Source organism: Chelonia mydas, chromosome 11 (assembly GCF_015237465.2).
Source record: "Chelonia mydas isolate rCheMyd1 chromosome 11, rCheMyd1.pri.v2, whole genome shotgun sequence".
Taxonomy (NCBI): domain Eukaryota; kingdom Metazoa; phylum Chordata; order Testudines; family Cheloniidae; genus Chelonia; species Chelonia mydas.
Genome location: NC_051251.2, coordinates 74,414,833 through 74,434,307, shown reverse-complemented (window position 1 = coordinate 74,434,307; position 19,475 = coordinate 74,414,833). Strand labels below are relative to the sequence as shown.

The following is a 19,475-nucleotide window of genomic DNA, read 5'->3' as shown; positions in this document are numbered from 1 at the left end:
TGTTGTCAAAATTGCACACCAACAGTCCCTGGAGGCAAATGTATTAAAGGTTAACCCACTCCCCATATTACACATGGGATCCTTCTGGCTACCCTGGACCTCGAGCCAGTGGGCTGGGGAGGGAGGGAAGCTATTGGACACTAGAGGTTGTACCGAATGGACTCCTCAAAAGTGGGTGTGCCTCACCTTGCCTGTTGCCCCAGAACCTTGTAGTAAAGATACATCACTAGGATCATGTATGTGGCATGAATTGGAATCACAAACTCAAATTGCCTCACAGTACCTTCTCTTGAATAGGCTACATAGAAAGTGACACTGACGATTATAAATCTTAGTGTCAAAAGGGGGATTATGCTGGATCATATTAAAGAAGTTCTGTATTAAAATCACAAATGAGTTTGATTCCCCATAGTTTAAATTCCAGGGTATTACTAATTAAGAGCTCTCTTGGTTTTTGGTACTGTTTCTCTCCCTCTATGTGTGAAACTTGCAAGCTGCTAATTGCGTTAGTACATTCTAAGACAGTCTGTTCTCAAAGCAAATCACAGAGAGAGAGACTCAAAGCAATACTCTGTAACAACAGAAACAGCACCCAGAGACTCCCCGCCCTTTTGTTGTATTAACAATTGTGATTAAAATAGAGATAGAGGATGTATGTGGATGGATGCTTGGCGTGGATAATAACTGAATGATCAGGGAGGTGCCAGCCTAAGAATCCAGTGTCCATCGGCTGAAGAAGGCATCAAGTGGCAATAACCAGAGGACCCCCGGAGGGCAGACTGGAATCCCCCCAACAGCCTCAAGAATGGGAGAACCAAAGAACAAGATAACATCTGGCAGCACGGAGCCATCAGGAATGTGACATCTGCTGATTGATTCAGCAACAGCATGATGAAGCAATTCCCATAGACTGGCATAGAAAAAAATTCCTATAAAAATGGACTCTGGAAAGTGAGAACTTTGGGGTCTGATTCTGCAAACCAACTTCTAGGAGCATCAGATGAGCATCTGACAAGGCCCTGCTCCCTCCTCATGTCCAGGCCACCTGGCCAGTGGCTTGGCATGAGCAACTCTAAGGCTGGTAACTATGATAACAACCTTGCAGAACCTCTGTGTGTGTGTGTGTGTGTGTGTGTGTGTGTGTATAAATATGAGATTGAATGGAATGTTATAGCTATAACTAACTGCTTACTATGATTCTTTCTGTATTCACAATAAATGTGGTATTTTGCCTTTTTTCCCTTTAATAAGATCCTGCTGGTTTTTATTTTATTGGTACAACATCTGTGTGTTTGTAAATATGTAAAGTTCTAAGGACCAATTGGTTTTGTTTTTGTTTTAAATAATGCCACTAAAAATCCATTTGACTCTTTAATTCAAAGTTACAAAACTTACAGTCCTTTTTCTAGACACAGGTAATTAGTGTTGTTTGGCTTTGGGATTTGGCATTTAACCCTTAAAAGGTAACTCAATGCTTTACAAAATTGAAAATGTTTTTAAGTTGTGGCTGCAGCAGGGCAGTCAAAATCTGGAGAATAGAAAAAAAAAATTCTGGATTCTTTTTGTTTGTTTGCTTGATTTTTGTTTGTTTTTATAACAAAATAGCAGATGAGAGTTGTAGTAAATAAAAAATTAAAAAAGACAGTGCCCTTCTGAAGCAACAGCAGGGGTGAGGTGCACAAAACAAAAAGAAGCAATGTTAGAAACACTGAATCTTAAAATGGCTCTGAGTAATCAGACTGTCACTTTGATAAAGGTACATGAAAACTCTAAGCAAAAAAAAAGAAGAAATAGCGATACCTTATGTAAAAAAATAGATATGGATAATGTTATAGAAGTTAAACTATAGAAGGAATGTGCATTTGCCCCAGAACATGTGCAGGGTATATTGTAGAAGGGGCAAAAGAAATGCAAACATACCATGCTACTTAATTAAAATGCTATTGGGGCTCCAAAGGGAGCCACAATAGGTTGGGATTTCTTTTTCAGATTGCTGTGTGTTTTGGAAGCAGAAGTTAAAAGTGATTAAAACTCTGGTGAAAGTTGATTGTGTCCCTTTTAAGATTGTGTCTCTGAGCTGCTGATGGCTTTAAATCCAAAAGCAGGAAGCGTCTGTGAAAATGCAAATGACCTAAATGATAAAGGAAGGAAAGAACTAGCAGCACAAAGGAGCTGCAGATAAAGGACACACCTGGTCAGCAAACAAATTGTCTAAATAAAAGGCATGGGATAACAAGAGAATTTAAATAAATTTAATGATAATAAGTACCCCTGTAACAATGTATAGTGTGTATGATTTTTGGAAAAATCCTTTAAGGTCACATGGTAATGATGCTTGTCAGCTATTACCTGTAAATTAACTTAAAGCTTAACACAGCAGGAAAAACATTATAAACTTGGTCTGCTGTATAAGAAGGGAAACTGAGGTACCCCACCTCAGGGATTTAATGACGAAACAGTGGGATAATTTCCCCATAACCCTTAAAAGATAAAAGCCATTGAAACCTGGCCTGCCTATAGAACAAACAGAGGAATTACCCCCATATTTTCCTGTGTTTTGCCTGCAATCAGCAAGGATATTTGTAAAAGAAAGATTTCAAGCAATAATCTGCCACCCCAAAAGGGGTAGAAACATGTTCTTTTTCTGTTTCAGAAAATCAGGAAAAGCTGATGCCAGCTGAAGAGCAACCCAATACCATGAATCTACTGTCACAATAGAAACTGTTTTGTGTTCTATGTTTTGTCTTATTGCTAGCACTGTTGTGCGTTTAAAAAAAAAAAAAAAAAAAATACTGCAAACCGGCAGGTACTTAAAAATAAATTAAGCTCTGTGTCCCAGCTACAGGACAGCCTGATACAAAAACAAGTACATGCCAACGTAGACTTGGTCCAAATTGGTCTGGGTAACCTAAAAGCCCAATGGAATCTTTGGCAATGGCTTAATACTACCACATGGCTTATGCATAAGGAAAAAAAATTTAAGAATAGGAAACTACACAGCCATAGCTATGGGATGCACTGAAATGCAGATACTTGCACTAGCTACTTTGGAACACAAAATGTTCTGGGTCATATTGGGAAATATTAAGGGTTTGATGCATTTGTTAAAAAAGAAAGAGATCATTGTTTGACACTTATCAATATGAACGGATGCAATATGTTTCCAGTATTGTAAACCAGACTTGTTAATGGGAGAAACTGTTGTCAAAATTGCACACCAACAGTCCCTGGAGGCAAATGTATTAAAGGTTAACCCACTCCCCATATTACACATGGGATCCTTCTGGCTACCCTGGACCTCGAGCCAGTGGGCTGGGGAGGGAGGGAAGCTATTGGACACTAGAGGTTGTACCGAATGGACTCCTCAAAAGTGGGTGTGCCTCACCTTGCCTGTTGCCCCAGAACCTTGTAGTAAAGATACATCACTAGGATCATGTATGTGGCATGAATTGGAATCACAAACTCAAATTGCCTCACAGTACCTTCTCTTGAATAGGCTACATAGAAAGTGACACTGACGATTATAAATCTTAGTGTCAAAAGGGGGATTATGCTGGATCATATTAAAGAAGTTCTGTATTAAAATCACAAATGAGTTTGATTCCCCATAGTTTAAATTCCAGGGTATTACTAATTAAGAGCTCTCTTGGTTTTTGGTACTGTTTCTCTCCCTCTATGTGTGAAACTTGCAAGCTGCTAATTGCGTTAGTACATTCTAAGACAGTCTGTTCTCAAAGCAAATCACAGAGAGAGAGACTCAAAGCAATACTCTGTAACAACAGAAACAGCACCCAGAGACTCCCCGCCCTTTTGTTGTATTAACAATTGTGATTAAAATAGAGATAGAGGATGTATGTGGATGGATGCTTGGCGTGGATAATAACTGAATGATCAGGGAGGTGCCAGCCTAAGAATCCAGTGTCCATTGGCTGAAGAAGGCGTCAAGTGGAAATAACCAGAGGACCCCCGGGGGGGCAGACTGGAATCCCCCCAACAGCCTCAAGAATGGGAGAACCAAAGAACAAGATAACATCTGGCAGCACGGAGCCGTCAGGAATGTGCTATCTGCCGATTGATTCAGCAAAAGCATGATGAAGCAATTCCCATAGACTGACATAGAAAGAAATTTCTATAAAAATGGACTCTGGAAAGTGAGAACTTTGGGGTCTGATTCTGCAAACCAACTTCCAGGAGCATCAGATGAGCATCTGACAAGGCCCTGCTCCCTCCTCATGTCCAGGCCAGCGGCTTGGCATGAGCAACTCTAAGGCTGGTAACTATGATAACACCCTTGCAGAACGTGTACGTATACGTGTGAATAAATATGAGATTGAATGGAATGTTATAGCTATAACTAACTGCTTACTATGATTCTTTCTATATTCACAATAAATGTGGTATTTTGCCTTTTCCCCTTTAATAAGATCCTGCTGGTTTTTATTTTATTGGTATAACACCCGGCAGCCTTTTCAAAAACGGTAGGGTTTATTAGCCTACTGGAACGCAGCAGAGGCAAATCCTTAGGTTAGCACACAGAAGTAAAGGTTAAGACATAATCCATACTGGCCAAAGCCCTTGAGCCATGCTGCTGTAGGAACGATCTTGTTGTCCTTTCCCTGTATCTGTCCCTGCGTCTTAGTTTCAGGAAAGCTCCTTGTTTCTGAGAGCCCAGTTCCTCCTGCTCCTCAAAACACACTGAGTTCACGTGCGCTCCACCCAGACAAGCTGGGAGCCTCTCATTAATAGGTGTCAAGTGTTCAGTCCTGGGGGTTACCATGGACTCTGTAAGGTCTTCCACTGATATGGGTTAGTCACGGTCAGTGCCTTCATGAGCCATTTGTATCACCCTGTGACAGCTGTTCACACTCAGAGCAGAGCAACACCAAATACAGAGGGCAGTTGAGGCGTGTACTGGAGTAACAGAAATATTGCCAAAATTCCCACATCCGTCACACACACGCACACACACAGACCTTGGAGAGCTGGACATGCACAAGTCCATGGGTCTGGATCAAATGCATCCAAGGGTGCTGAGGGAGTTGGCTGATGTGATTGCAGAGCCATTGGCCCTTATCTTTGAAAATTCGTGGTGATCGGGGGAGGTCCCAGACGATTGGAAAAAAGGCAAATATAGTGGCCATATTCAAAAAAGGGAAGAAAGAGAACCTGGGGAACTACAGACGAGTCAGCCTCACTTCAGGCCCCGGCAAAATCATGGAGCAGGTCCTCAAGGAAGCCATTTTGAAGCACTTGGGAGGAAGGTGATCAGGAACAGTCAACATGGATTCACCAAGGGCAAGTTATGCCTGACCAACCTGATTGCCTTCTATGATGAGATAACTGGCACTGTGGATATGGGGAAAGCGGTGGATGTGATATATCTTGACTTTAGCAAAGCTTTTGATACGGTCTCCCACAGTATCCTTGCCAGCAAGTTAAAAAAGTATGGATTGGATGAACGGCCTATAAGGTGGATAAAAAGCTGGCTAGATTGTTGGGCTCAACGGGCAGTGATCAACAGCTCAATGTCTAGTTGGCAGCCAGTATCAAGCAGAGTGTCCCAAGGGTCAGTCCTGGGGCCAGTTTTGTTCAACATCTTTACTAATGATCCGGATGATGGGATGAATTGCACCCTCAGCAAGTTCGCAGATGACACTAAGCTGGGCAGAGAGGTAGATATGCTGGAGGGTAGGGATAGGGTCCAGAGTGACCTAGACAAATTGGAGGATTGGGCCAAAAGAAATCTGACGACGTTCAACAAGGACAAGTACAGAGTCCTGCACTTCGGAAGGAAGAATCCCATGCAACACTACAGGCTGGGGACCAACTGGCTAAGCAGCAGTTCTGCAGAAAAGGACCTGGGGATTACAGTGGACGAGAAGCTGGATACGAGTCAACAGTGTGCCCTTGTTGACAAGAAGGCCAACGGCATATTGGGCTGCATTAGGAGGAGCATTGCCAACAGATCAAGGGAAGTGATTATTCCCCTCTATTCAGCACTGATGAGGCCACACCTGGAATGTTGCGACCAGTTTTGGTCCCCCCACTACAGAAGGGATGTGGACAAATTGGAGAGAGTCCAGCGGAGGGCAACAAAAATTATTAAGGGGCTGGGACACATGACTTACGAAGAGAGGCTGAGGGAACTGGGCTTATTTAGTCTGCAGAAGAGAAGAGTGAGGGGGGATTTGATAGCAGCCTTCAACTACCTGAAGGGGGGTTCCAAAGGGGATGGAGCTCAGTTGTTCTCAGTGGTGGCAGATGACAGAACAAGAAGCAATGGTCTCAAGTTGCAGTGGGGGAGATCTAGGTTGGATATTAGGAAACACTATTTCACTAGGAGGGTGGTGAAGCACTGGAATCGATTACCTTGGGAGGTGCTGGAATCTCCATCCTTAGAGGTTTTTAAGGCCCAGCTTGACAAATCCCTGGCTGGGATGATTTAGTTGGTGTTGGTCCTGCTTTGAGCAGGGGGTTGGACTAGATGACCTCCTGAGGTCTCTTCCAACCCTAATCTTCTATGATTCTGTGAGAGAAAGCAAAGCACAGGGGTTGGACTTTAAGCCACTGAACGCAATGAAGGGCAAGGGGACTGCAAGCCTCAAACCTTGGTCGAAATGCAGAGGCACCTATGTCCCTGCCCACAGACAGGTGATGGTTGGAGGCCTGGTACCTGAGAGGCCATTTCTTGAGCAGACCTCGGAGGGGGTCAAAGGTGTAGCTCCCCCAGACGTGTGACATCAGATAAGCACATTTTGGAGAATTATGGAGTCTAGTGAGTCAGATGCAGTAGGTGGGAGTATTAAAAACTCCTCGTGTCTGCGGAAGGCTGGGGAATTAGACACTATATTTCAGGAGCAACAGACTCTAATTCCGCTGGAAAAGGAAAATGTAAGAAACAAGAACTGGGCCACGTGCCCTCGGAAGGGACTGGCTAAAAGATCCAAAAAGCCTGGAGGGAAGACAGACCATGGCTACTGGAGGTGGGGGAAAAAAAGACGTAGCAAGTCACAAGAACTCTCACTGCCACCCTGTGACATCATCGACAAAGTGTACATTTGTGACAGGGCAGCGGTTGTCCTCTGGGAGGGAGGAACAAAGCAAGGACTCAGGAATGGTGGCCAGGGTCGCAGTGGGTAGATACAGGGGGAGAGGTTACATGGGGGGCAGTGAGTGGTGGACGGAGGACAAGAGTTTAGTATTTGTTAAAAAAAAAAAAAAAAAAAGTTAAGTAAAAATGGCCAATATCAAAAACACACATGTCCGGGGAAGGACGCAAGGCAAAAAGCAGGGCATGAAAACGTGTCAAAAATTACAGGCTGTGTAAAGATCTAGAGTTATTACTACTCGGGGTTCTGTAGAGATCCCACTGCTTCTAATAACAATAAAACAGGAATCCTTACCCAGTGAGGCCACAGTGGCATAGTTCTCCTGCATGACCTCCCTGTAGAGGGCTCTCTGGGCAGGGTCTAGCAGAGCCCATTCCCCCTCCGTGAAGTACACAGCCAGCTCCTCAAAGGTCACTGGCCCCTGAAAGAACAAGAGTCGCCCACTCAGTACCTGCTACCCAGTATTCACAGGAGAGCAGGGCCAGTAGAATGAATGCTCTGCGAGGGACATGGTAGCAGAATCCCAGCCCTGTACCACTCAGGGCAGCCAAGAGGCATCGGGGTGAGGGGAGAGAGAGAGAGAGAAAGCGCGCCCCTTGTCCCGGCCAGCACAAAGAGGGAACAAGGGTCTTCACATTTATCACACACCTACTATCCAGGGGCTGGTACAGGAGATGGAACCCCAGTAGGGTCCAGGGAGAGTCCCCTGGTAGGAATCCCAAAACCCTAACCATAAAAACACAATAGATACCAAATGGAATAAAGGGGAAGTCAACAGGAAAGAATGCAAATCAGCAGCTTCGAATTGTAGAAAATTCATAAGGGAAACAAAGGGTCAGAAGGGGAAATCTAAGGTCAGAAGGGGAAATCTAAGGCCAATAGGACAGATTTTTTTAAAAGTATATTAAGAACATAAAGAATCCTAACAATGGTACTGGTCCATTACTATGATAGAATTATCAGTAATCATATAGAGAAGGCAAAAATGTTCAATTAATAATTCTGTTCTTGTACCTGGGGAAAATTCTTTCCATTCCAATAACTCATGACGATGTTAAACAGCAGCTATTAAAGTTATACATATTTAAAATCAGCAGGTCCAGATAACTTGCATTCAGGAGTTTTAAAAGAATTGGCTGAGGAGCCGCTGGACCATTACAGTTGATTCCCAATGGGTCTTGGAACACTGGGAAAACTCCAGAAGAATGGAAGAAAGATAGTCCTGTGTCAATGTTCAGAAGGTTTAAAAGGGATGACACAAGTAATTATAGGACTGTCCATCTGACATTGATACCAGGAAAGATAATGGAGCATCTGATAAATGTACTAATAAAGAATTAAAGAAGGGTAATACAATTAACATCGATCAACACAGATTTAGAACCTATCAAACTAAGTGCATGTCTTTTTGGATGAGATTAGAAGTTTGGTTCATAAAGATAGTAACGTTGATAAAGATATGTAGACATCTGTAAGGCATTTGACTTGGTACAGAAAGATCTTTTGATTAAACAACCAGAAAAATTCAAAATTAACATTGCACACATGAAATAAATTAAGAAGTGGCTGATAGGTCTCAAAACATAATTGTAAGTGGAGAACCATGGTTGAGTAGGTGTGTTTCTAGTGGGGTCTCACAGGGATTAGTTCTTGGCCCTGTTCTATTTAACATTTTTATCAATGACCTGCTCCAGCACTGGGAATCTGGAAAGTTTTCCCAGTTCTGGCCAGGGGGCTTACTTCCTGTTCCACAAACAGGAGAAGTCCCACTCCCAACCCCCATGAGTTTGTTCCTTGAAAGCAAGGCCCAGAGTCAACTAGCTCCAGCAGGATAGTCACACCCTGTCCCCTCCCTTTCCCCACATTATCTATTTCCTTCCCCCCTCCTCCCACCTCCAGCAGCTCCCATCCTCCTGTATATTTACTGCCCCTCTCCCGCCCGCCAGAACCCACCAGCAACTCCCAGACTATCCCTTACCTGAGCCAGCTCCACTGATGCCATTTCCTTTCCCCTGGGAGTGTGGGATGATCTGGAGCAAAATATAGATGTTATCTTGCAGCCTGTCAGGGTGAGAAGGGCAATTGGAGCGATTTCAGAGGAGGTTTTGTCCATTTTACATTCTCTATTCGTTGCAGGCGTTCTCCCTGAAAACAGACATTCTAGATTTTGCTTCACTGAGAAACACTTAGGGTACATCTACACTGCAACAAAACCCATGGTTAGCCTACAGGCTACAGAGTTAACAAATTGCAGTGTATATACGTCCAGGGTCAGGATCCAGCCCCACAACCCGATTCCCATGAGTCCAAGTCAGCTGACAGGGGCATGCCACAGATGTTTTATTGCAGTGCAGACATACCCTTTGTGACTTTATTACAGCACAGACTCAGCCTCTCCCACCTGGATTAACCCTTCGGGACATGGTTAAATGCTCTCTATATGATACAGTCTCTGAACCAAGAAGAGTGGAATCAAAGGAGATGATTAGGAGGATTCCCCCATCACTGTCCCCGGGGCTCTAGGCAAACACCCACTCCCTCCAGGCTCCGGGCAAACACTCATTCCCTCCGGGCTTAATCTTTTGCAGGTTTACGGGGTCTTTTACCAGTGAAAGAGCTTTACACAGTAATAACCTACTTAACCTCTATTTATTAGCAATAACCAAAACAGAATGCACACGCTTACACATACAATGCTCACCACTCCCAATAAGACAGATGAACTTTTCTTGATGACCAGTCAGGATCAAGTCCATCTGGGGGACTCCAGTTTCTGCACAGTGGCAGAGTGTTGAGGTCTGGTAGCTCTGATTGGGCTGTGCCCTGGAGTTGGTTCCCAAATAACTCCCTTTTGGACCCCAGTTTATATTAAGGCTGGCGGGAATGGGTGCCTAAATTGACAGGGTTACTCCTGACCCCTAGGAACAGGGTACGGGTAGGTGCCTAAATTAAGAGGGTTACATCTTGAGCCCTAGGAACCAGGTAGAGGTGGGTGCTCTAGAGTGCAAGCAACAGAAAATTTTGTGTGGTTAACACTCCCCCGTGGAACCACCTCAGCAGGAGTCCAACCCACCTCCTTGAACGTTGTTGGAGTCGTGCACGAACTGCATGCTAAGGGCATCATGCTCCATGACCAGAATGCAGTCCTCCAGGCCCAGGTACAAACCCAGCCAGCATCTTCTGTCCCCCCGTGACACTGGTAGACCAGGCGCAAGCTTTTGCCAAGGCTGTAGGCATCAGCTGAGCACTGACAAATTCAGAGCAGGAAACCAGCTCACCTGTATGTTAGTACTGCTCAAGATAGGTGTTCGACTTGTAAGAACGTGTTTAGTCTCTATACAATGCTTGTGAGTTGCTGAACATCAAGAAGGCCTATCAAAACTAAATGGCCATTGTGGAACACCACAATGCAAAGACTACTTAATGGCCTCTCGCACCCATGAAGGTGAAGACCTTTCTGGAGCCCTAGGTGTGACGTTATGTGATTAAAATATGACCATGTATATCATTTTTGCTACCACTGTTATGCAATTGCAACAAATCTGGTACAAAGTATGTCATGTAAGGTGTCAGTGGAAAAGTTGTGGTTTGCTGAATGAGATTATCCTATCTGTATGCATGTATCACTGTTGTACCTGAAGTTATGAATATTGACTGTATACTTGTATTTCAAATGTGCTTACTCCTGGGTAACACCCTCAAGGTAGTTGACATCCAGTCTAGCCAGCACATTCTGAGTGAACCATTCAAGTTGATAGCCCATTAAGTAAAACAATGGGTCATAGAAGAAGCATGTCTCCACTCGGTGGGCCTTCCTGGGACCTTGTAGCCCAAATAAGGACAATGGCTCCTACTATGACTCATCGAAGCATGCAAGGGCATTTGACAATGGACTTTGTCTTGTGCCTGTATATTTCCACTAACTACTGTACCGAGAGCATCTCCACATGGCAGAAAGTACAAAAGGCTCTGGAAACATCTTCATTTTGCCTCTTTCCTGCTCTGGTCTCGGGACTATGGTCTTAAGTAAAAGCAGCATTACAACCAATGGACTGAGGACCTTCCAATCTTTTGGATGTTACCAGAGACATTATAAGCCAGCAGGTTATTCTATCACTGCTATAAAACTAATCCAAGAATTTTGCAATGATTGTGTGTATTTGATTCCTTTGACCATTTTAACTCTCTCCTCTTTCTTTTCTCTAATAAATAAACCTTTAGATATTAGATACTAAGGGATTGGCAACAGCGTGACTATTGGGTAAGATCCGAGTTATACCCTGACCTGGGTATGTGGCTGGTCCTTTGAGATCAGAAGAACCCTTTGGTTGATGAAACCGGTTTTAAATAACCACTCATCATTTAGTCTAGTATCTGGGTTGTGAAACCAGGGCTAGGATACCTAAGGAGACTAAATTTCTGTCTCGCCACACTGGCCAACAAGAAGTCAGAAATGCACTTTTGTTGCTGGTTTGGTATATCTCATGGAAGAATAACCACCAGTTTAGGGTGAGTCTGCCCTATTTCTCAGCAGTTTGTCCTGAATCTGGCATCCTCAGCTGTGACCTACTGAGACACGGTGACACTAGGCATAATTGAGGCTACGTCTACACTGCACTTATGTCATTAAAACTTTTGTTGCTCCAGGGTGTGGAAAAAACAAACAAACAAACAACACGCCCCCAACAACAAAAGTTCTAAACATGAAAAGCACCGATGTGGACAGCGCTATGTCGGTGGGAGACACTCTCCTGCTGATGAAGCTACGGCCCCTCTCTGGGGTGGTTTTATTTTGTTGTCAGGAGAGCTCTCCCTTGCCAACAAAGGGTGGCTACACTGCACACCTTACAGCGGCAAGGCTTTAGCAGCACGGCTGTGCCACTGGAAGCTGCGCAGTGTAGACATAATGGTATGAACCAAAGGTTGTGAATCAGAGAACATCTGGCCTTGGCAGAATAGCAACACACTAGGTATTAGCTAACACCTCGTAAGCAGAAGCCTGATCTCAGAGGATGGTACAAGAACACCCAAAGTTCTCATCTAACTACGTAAACATATTCCCAAGACATGGTACAGGAGGAGATGACATAATAATGGATAAAGATGTTTTGTTCAAACGAGCAGGTACATGGATTACTAGCACTGCAGAGTTGTAGCAATAACAAAATCTAGAGCATAATAGGTAACTTGTTTGTATCTCCGTATAAAAGGAGAAGTCATACCATCTTTTTTCTGGTCTAGGGGATAGTGTCATGTTATGTTGATTGAACTGGTACCTTGTGGCAGGCACACCTGTGTTAGTGTCCCTGTAGCTCCTATGGGGCACCAGTACTGTGCTTTGTTGACAATAAACCTGGCTGAGCGCCACTGTCACTGAGCTAACCCTGTGGCCTCTCTTAACGAAGAGCACTGAGATGCAACCTGCACTCCCTGCTAGTGCAGAGAACACAGGAGCGCCAAGAACCACAGCACTGACAACTCTGCAGTGCGAGCACCACTCCGCAGCTCTAACAACACTGGTGACCCGACCACTGCTTTGGTAAGTGGTGAGCTGCCCGCTCTGGGGTTCACAGCCTAAGATGGCAGAAAGCTCCGAGCTAAGGAATCTCCCCATCCCCCAGCTACAGATCCCCCCAGAGTCTGATAAGGTTTGGACAGGCTGGGTAACGAGTAGAGGCGGTCCATGTGAGGTAAAAAAAGAAAGTGGGGAAACATGAACTGGATTTTATAAGATTATGGCGGAGACTGGAGCCTTGAAGAAGAACAACAACAGTAAGAAATGTAGAATATTGCAAACTCTGGGCCTGGCTGTTAGATGGCTAAGACAACAAACAACAAAATTGGCAGGGCAAGTAACAGAAAAAACAAACAAACAAAAGGAGATAGCAGAAGCAATAGATTTGTCACAGCAAGCTGAGAAACAGAATAGAAAATTGGAAACAGCTGTAAAAAATCTGCAAAAAAGAGAAGTGCTACTATCCATCTTGGTGGGCAACAACAGGCTCTGGGTACTTAGATAGTGCCTGATGGGTGGGGACAGAAATGGAGAAAGGCGGCCCTAGCAAAACTAAGGGATGGAACCTGGAATTATTGGAATGGGAGCATGTGGAATGACCCAGACCAAGAGCCACTAAGCAGTCCATGGGTAGCGGTTACCACACTGCAACCACCACCGTATGATGGGAGCCATGTTCCAGTGAAACCGAAACCCAGACGGGTGGCTTGTCAGAATGGGAGAAGTAAGCGCACAGGAGGGAGAAGTTGCCAGCAATACTTTCCCTAGATTGGTAAATCAGATGGAGGAGGAAACTGAATAGGTCACAGAGCACATTAGACAACAGGGGCTGCTCTTGATCACAGGAGAGTGGATAAAAAAGGATTTCAAAGTAAAACACCTAGAGTACTGGGCCAACGCCGGGAATTAATGCATTGTCAGAAAAAATGCAGCCAGCAAGAGGTAAAAATTTAGGCTGGCAAACACAGTCTAAAAATCTTTAAAGTATGCATGGAGTTCCCCAGAAATGGCTAACTGCAGCAGGGAACCCCAGCAATCCATTTGCCAAGCAGACAAAAGCAACAGGTATTGGGAGAACAAATTCAGGTTTTGTGGAAGCAGGTAGCAACCCCCACTCTCCTCCCAGAGCCAGGATCAAAACCATGGGTACAGATATCCAGCCAGTGATGAGCTGCCAAATTCTTAACAACTGGTTCCCTCCTCACCCCACGAGGGGGTCGTGGCCCGCCCCTGCCCCCCGGGATCCCTGCCCCATCCACCCACCTCCCCTGTCCCCTCACTGCCCCCAGAACCGGGCAGGAGGGTCTCGTGGGCCACCGTAGAGTGTGCCCACCCGACCCCTAAGAGCCAGAGGGTCCTGCCGGGGGCGAGGTGTGGAGTCCCGGCGGTGCTTACCTGGGGCAGCTCCCAGGAAGCATCCGGCAGGTCCCTCTGGTTCCTAGGGGTGGGGTAGCGTAGCTGGGGGGGCAGAAGGGGGAACGGCCGTGGGGCTGGAGCACCCACGGGGAAAATTTGGTGGGTGCTCGGCAGCTCCCCGCCCTGCGCCTGGCCCCAGCTCATCTCCGTTCTGCCTCCGCCTCCTCCCCTGAATGCGCCACCCTGTTCTGCTTCTCTGCCCCCCCCCCCCCGCCCCCGGCTTCCCGCGAATCAGCTGTTCGTGTGGGAAGCCGTGGGAGGCGGAGAAGCAGGGGGCGGCTTCACGCTCAGGCCCAGGGAGGCGGAGGTGAGCTGGGGCGGGGAGAGGTTCCCCTGCGCCCGCCCCCCCCCGGGTTACCTGCTGCGGCACAGGCGGCCCGCCTCGTGCCACCGCGCCCCAGCTCCCCTCTGACTCCCTGGGCCTGAGCGCAAAGCCGCTGCTTGCTTCTCAGCCCCACTCCGCTTCCCGCGCAAACAGCTGATTTGCAGGAAACTGCTGGGGGGGGGGGGGGGGAGAGAGAAGCAGAGCTGGGCAGTGCGTTCAGGGGAGGAGGCAGAGCGGAGGTGAGCTGGGGCAGGGCGGGGAGCTGCCGGTGAGTGCTCTGCACCCACCAAATTTTCCCCGTGGGTGCTCCAGCCCCGGAGCACCCACGGAGTCGGTGCCTAAGGCGCCACTTTTGGCCGGTTATTAAATTTAGAAGCCCTTTTAGAACCGGTTGTCCCTTCCGGTTCTAAAAGGGCTTCTAAATTTAACAACCGGTTCCAGTGAACCAGTGCGAACCGGCTCCAGCTCACCCCTGTATCCAGCCCTCTGCTTTAACCCACAAAGCCCCACTCAGAGCTAATTATAGAACCTTTTTGCTCAACTATTTTTACATACTATTAAGGTTACTTTTATATCCTCTCTCAGTTCGCTAAACTCACTGCTGCTACCTGTACTTTAAAATTTCCTCAGAATTAATTAATCTCTCCTGACTCATGTCTCCCTCCCTTCCTATATTGCTCTCCACCTGCTTTCGCCTCACTTCTGCCCTCTTGGTTTTCAAAAGTTATAAAAGTGATCAACCCGTCGCAGGAAGAAACGGAGCAACGTAAGGTGGTAACTTTACTTAAATAAGTCCAGTAAAGTAACTATTCTAACGCTTCAGGAATGCAACAGCGGAAGAGACTCTTAACTTTTTTGCAGATATGGTTGCTAAGCAACAGAAATGACAACTCTGCTTCTAATCCTAGCCCCTAACTAACATATGAAATGTAGGTTTTCCTTAGTTCCATAGGATAGCATCCTTAAAAGCACACAAAGTCATAGCAACTGCATTAAGTTCATTAAATTAATACAACAAAGTGGGCAAATAACTTGAATTTTTACAAACTCTTATTAGTTAAAACTTTTAATAAGATAATAACTTTCTTCTTTAAATATTCAACTCTTTTGTTTACTCATTTGTTTCTAAAATGCGTTGCCTAAATAACTTTAAGCACTTAATGCCTTATCTTGACATTAAAATACCGTTCATTAACACGGTTCTCCCAGACACTGTGAGGCCCCTGCCTGGAATGTGTTTCTGAAATAAGGCAAGTCTCTCTGATCAGTAACCCTGTGGATTTTAATGAAGATAAAGGAGGAAACAAATGATTCTCAGATGTGAGGGGGAAAGTTGATCACTGGGGAATTTAACCCCACCGCAACCTCCACTGTGGAGAATGACTCAGGGCAACAGGGTCCCTCCAAAAAAGGAGAAGGGATTTCACATGAAAAACAAGGGGAACTCCTACAAGATGGAAGGGATTTTTTAAAATCAATAACTGATAATTACCTGGAAACGAAAAATCTGAAATGTGGCACTAGTGTTCAGCAATTAAAAAGAAAAGGGGGAAAATATGAGGAATATGTCACAGATTAGAGGAAAGTGAAAAAATTTGAGGGATTTTATATCAATAGTTGATACCGTTGGATCATATTAAAGAAGTTCTGTATTAAAATCACAAATGAGTTTGATTCCCCATAGTTTAAATTCCAGGGTATTACTAATTAAGAGCTCTCTTGGTTTTTGGTACTGTTTCTCTCCCTCTATGTGTGAAACTTGCAAGCTGCTAATTGTGTTAGTACATTCTAAGACAGAGTCTGTTCTCAAAGCAATTCACAGAGTGAGAGACTCAAAGCAATACTCTAACAATAGAAACAGCACCCAGAGACTGCCCGCCCTTTTGTTGTATTCATCTCGCTTTGTTAACAATTGTGATTAAAATAGAGATAGAGGATGTATGTGGATGGATGCTTGGTGTGGATAATAACTGAATGATCAGGGAAGTGCCAGCTTAAGAATCCAGTGTCCATCGGCTGAAGAAGGCATCAAGTGGAAACAACCAGAGGACTCCCGGAGGGCAGACTGGAATCCACCCAACAGCCTCAAGGATGGGAGAACCAAAGAACAAGATAACATCTGGCAGCACGGAGCCATCAGGAATGTGACATCTGCTGATTGATTCAGCAACAGCATGATGAAGCATTTCCCATAGACTGGCATAGGAAGAAATCCCTATAAAAATAGACTCTAAAAAGTGAGAACTTTGGGGTCTGATTCTGCAAACCAACTTCCAGGAGCATCAGATGAGCATCTGACAAGGCCCTGCTCCCTCCTCATGTCCAGGCCACCTGGCCAGTGGCTTGGCATGAGCAACTCTAAGGCTGGTAACTATGATAACAACCTTGCAGAACCTGTGTGTGTGTGTGTTTGTATGAATGAATGTGTGAATAAATATGAGATTGAATGGAATGTTATAGCTATAACTAACGGCTTACTATGATTCTTTCTGTATCCACAATAAATGTGGTATTTTGCCTTTTCCCCTTTAATAAGATCCTGCTGGTTTTTATTTTATTGGTAGAACATTTTGGTGGAGAATTGTGAAAGGGGGAATACTGGTAAAAAATCTCATTTATTGTAAATATTGGTGTGCACACCGCCAGCTCTGTTGAGCAAGGCATTTCTATTAGGTTAACCAGACCTGCTGGCCTCCGGGAAGGTAGCAGGGGACCTGCTGGCCTCCGGGAAGGTAGCAGGGGACCTGCTGGCCTCCGGGAAGGTAGCAGGGGACCTGCTGGCCTCCGGGAAGGTAGCAGGGGACCTGCTGGCCTCCGGGAAGGTAGCAGGGGACCTGCTGGCCTCCGGGAAGGTAGCAGGGGACCTGCTGGCCTCCGGGAAGGTAGCAGGGGACCTGCTGGCCTCCGGGAAGGTAGCAGGGGACCTGCTGGCCTCCGGGAAGGTAGCAGGGGACCTGCTGGCCTCCGGGAAGGTAGCAGGGGACCTGCTGGCCTCCGGGAAGGTAGCAGGGGAAAAACGCATAGATTAAGCTATGATTTCAGAATCTAGGCTGTGTCACTTGCTAAGTAATACCAGGAGTGACAAAGAGATTGAAATATCCATTGTTAGGATATAGATATTCAGGCCTGTCTGCAAAGGCCTGTACTTTAAGAATTTAGGTGTATTCTTATCACTTGGCTAGTTCTAGAGGTATAAAAGAAAGAATCAAAATCATTGTCTGCTGGTGTAAGGGCCTTCTCTTACTGTGACAGTCTGAGGCCCTGTGCTTAGGCTAAGGCCTTTGGCTAAGCAGCAGAGGCAGCCATAAGCTGGGAAGTGACCGGTCACATCCTCACATCCCAAACTAGTCACATTGAAAGAAGGTGCTATTGGGCTGTTAGGAATACAATCCTGTCCTGATAATGCCCATCACCTCCAGAGAAAGGGAAGTGCCTAGAAAATGTAAAAGGAAACTTAGTTTGATAGCATCCTGTCTGGCAAGAACTCACTTATCAATACTGGGATGTGAAATCCTCACTTCTGTATTGTTTTTTCATTATAGTTCCCACTTTGCTATTGTTTGTCTGTATAATCTCTGTCTGGTTCTGTGATTGTTCCGGTCTCCTGTATAATTAATTTTGCTGGGTGTAAACTAATTAAGGTGGTGGGATATAATTGGTTACATAATCATGTTACAATATGTTATGATTGGTTAGCTAAATTTCAGGAAAATGATTCGTTAAGGTATAGCTAAGCCGAACTCAAGTTTTACTATATAGTTTGCAGTCAATCAGGAAGTGAGGGGGTGGGTGTGTGGGTGGGAGAGATGGGAACAGGGAATGGGGGTGGAGAAATTGGAATCATGTTTGCTAAAGAGGGGAGATGGGAATAGGGGTAAGGAAATTGCAATCATGTTTTGCTAAAGGGGGAAATGGGAACAGGGAATGGGGGTAAGGAAATTGAAATATTGTTTTGCTAAGGGCAGGAATGGGAACAGGGACACAGGTGTAAGGCTCTGTGGTGTCAGAGCTGGGAAGGAGGATACTACGGAAGGAAACTGGAATCACGCTTGTTGGAAGTTCACCCCGATAAACATTGAATTGTTTGCACCTTTGGACTTCGGGTATTGTTGCTCTCTGTTCATGCGAGAAGGACCAGGGAAGTAAGTGGGTGAAGGAATAAGCCCCCTAACATCCAAGTTAAGATGTTTAAAAGAAAACAGGGTAAGCCAGTACCAGAGGGAGGAATGGAGTCAGAAGGAACTCCAACCTCACCTTTTGTTAAAGAATTTACACCTTTTAAACAATCCTTCAAAAATGTGGGCACAGTCCTTGGACTAAACAAGCCCTAGCTGATGTCTGCACTATTTTGGACCTAGAGGATAGATTGGCTCAGTATATCCTCATATACAAACCTTCTAGTGCTGCCAAAAGAGATGTGGCAGCAATTTAGTTGTTGTGGGAGGCATGTAAGGATTCTTACCTCCGCTTGTCCTCATGTAAAGAGGAAAAGGCACAAACGGAAAAGGGAGCAGACAACTGGAAGAGGCTGGCTACAAGTACCCAAAGCCAGCTGAAAATAGTGAAAGAGACACTCCAGGAATGCAAAAAGAGTGAAAAAGTTCACTCTGCAGAGGCTGGAGGGACACAGGTAAAGGGGGAGGAGGTCCTATGTACGGCACCCCCAGGCATAATTACAAAGAGAAAAGAGAGTAAAAAAAGTTAACTCTGCAGAGGCTGGAGGGAATTAAGCAGCTAAACTTTGTGAAAATGTTAAAAAGGAAAAGTGTTAGAGAAAGAGCATTCTTGGTTTCTTTGCAAGCATTCTGAAGGGAAAATGGGCCCTTTTCCAAAGGAATGTCTGTAAATTAGCCAGGCAAAAATAAACTGATTAAAATCATTTGACTGGACAATTTAGTCAAATTTGCTAAAAGAACATAAGAGGGTTCTATTGGAACTTAACTGCCTCAAATGTATAAAGGGAATGTAAGATGTAAAAAACAGAGCAGTGTGGAAGGGATGTTAAGGAAAAGAAAATGTGTATGTATCTATCTGTGTGTGTGTAAATATGTAAAGTTCTAAGGACCAATTGGTTTTGTTTTTGTTTTAAATAATGCCACTAAAAATCCAT

At 45.1% G+C, this 19,475-nt stretch overlaps 1 protein-coding gene across 9 annotated transcripts in view; it reads right to left on the bottom strand.

Moving 5' to 3' along the window:
* The window catches only part of LOC102939322 (zinc finger protein 271), a 76,632-nt gene that overhangs the window by 52,301 nt on the left and 4,856 nt on the right, over nucleotides 1-19,475 (bottom strand). Inside the window, exons 1-2 of one of the 9 annotated variants that reach the window (XM_043525799.1) lie at nucleotides 9,088-9,791; nucleotides 7,404-7,530 (exon numbers count right to left, since the gene is read on the bottom strand). In XM_043525799.1, the coding sequence (XP_043381734.1) occupies nucleotides 7,404-7,530; nucleotides 9,088-9,306 (346 nt within the window). In that variant the 5' untranslated portion in view covers nucleotides 9,307-9,791. Of the gene's footprint in view, nucleotides 1-7,403; nucleotides 7,531-9,087; nucleotides 9,792-19,475 lie in introns of those variants that run through there. The other 8 variants (XM_043525800.1, XM_043525798.1, XM_043525797.1 and 5 more) reach the window with 8 other exon arrangements.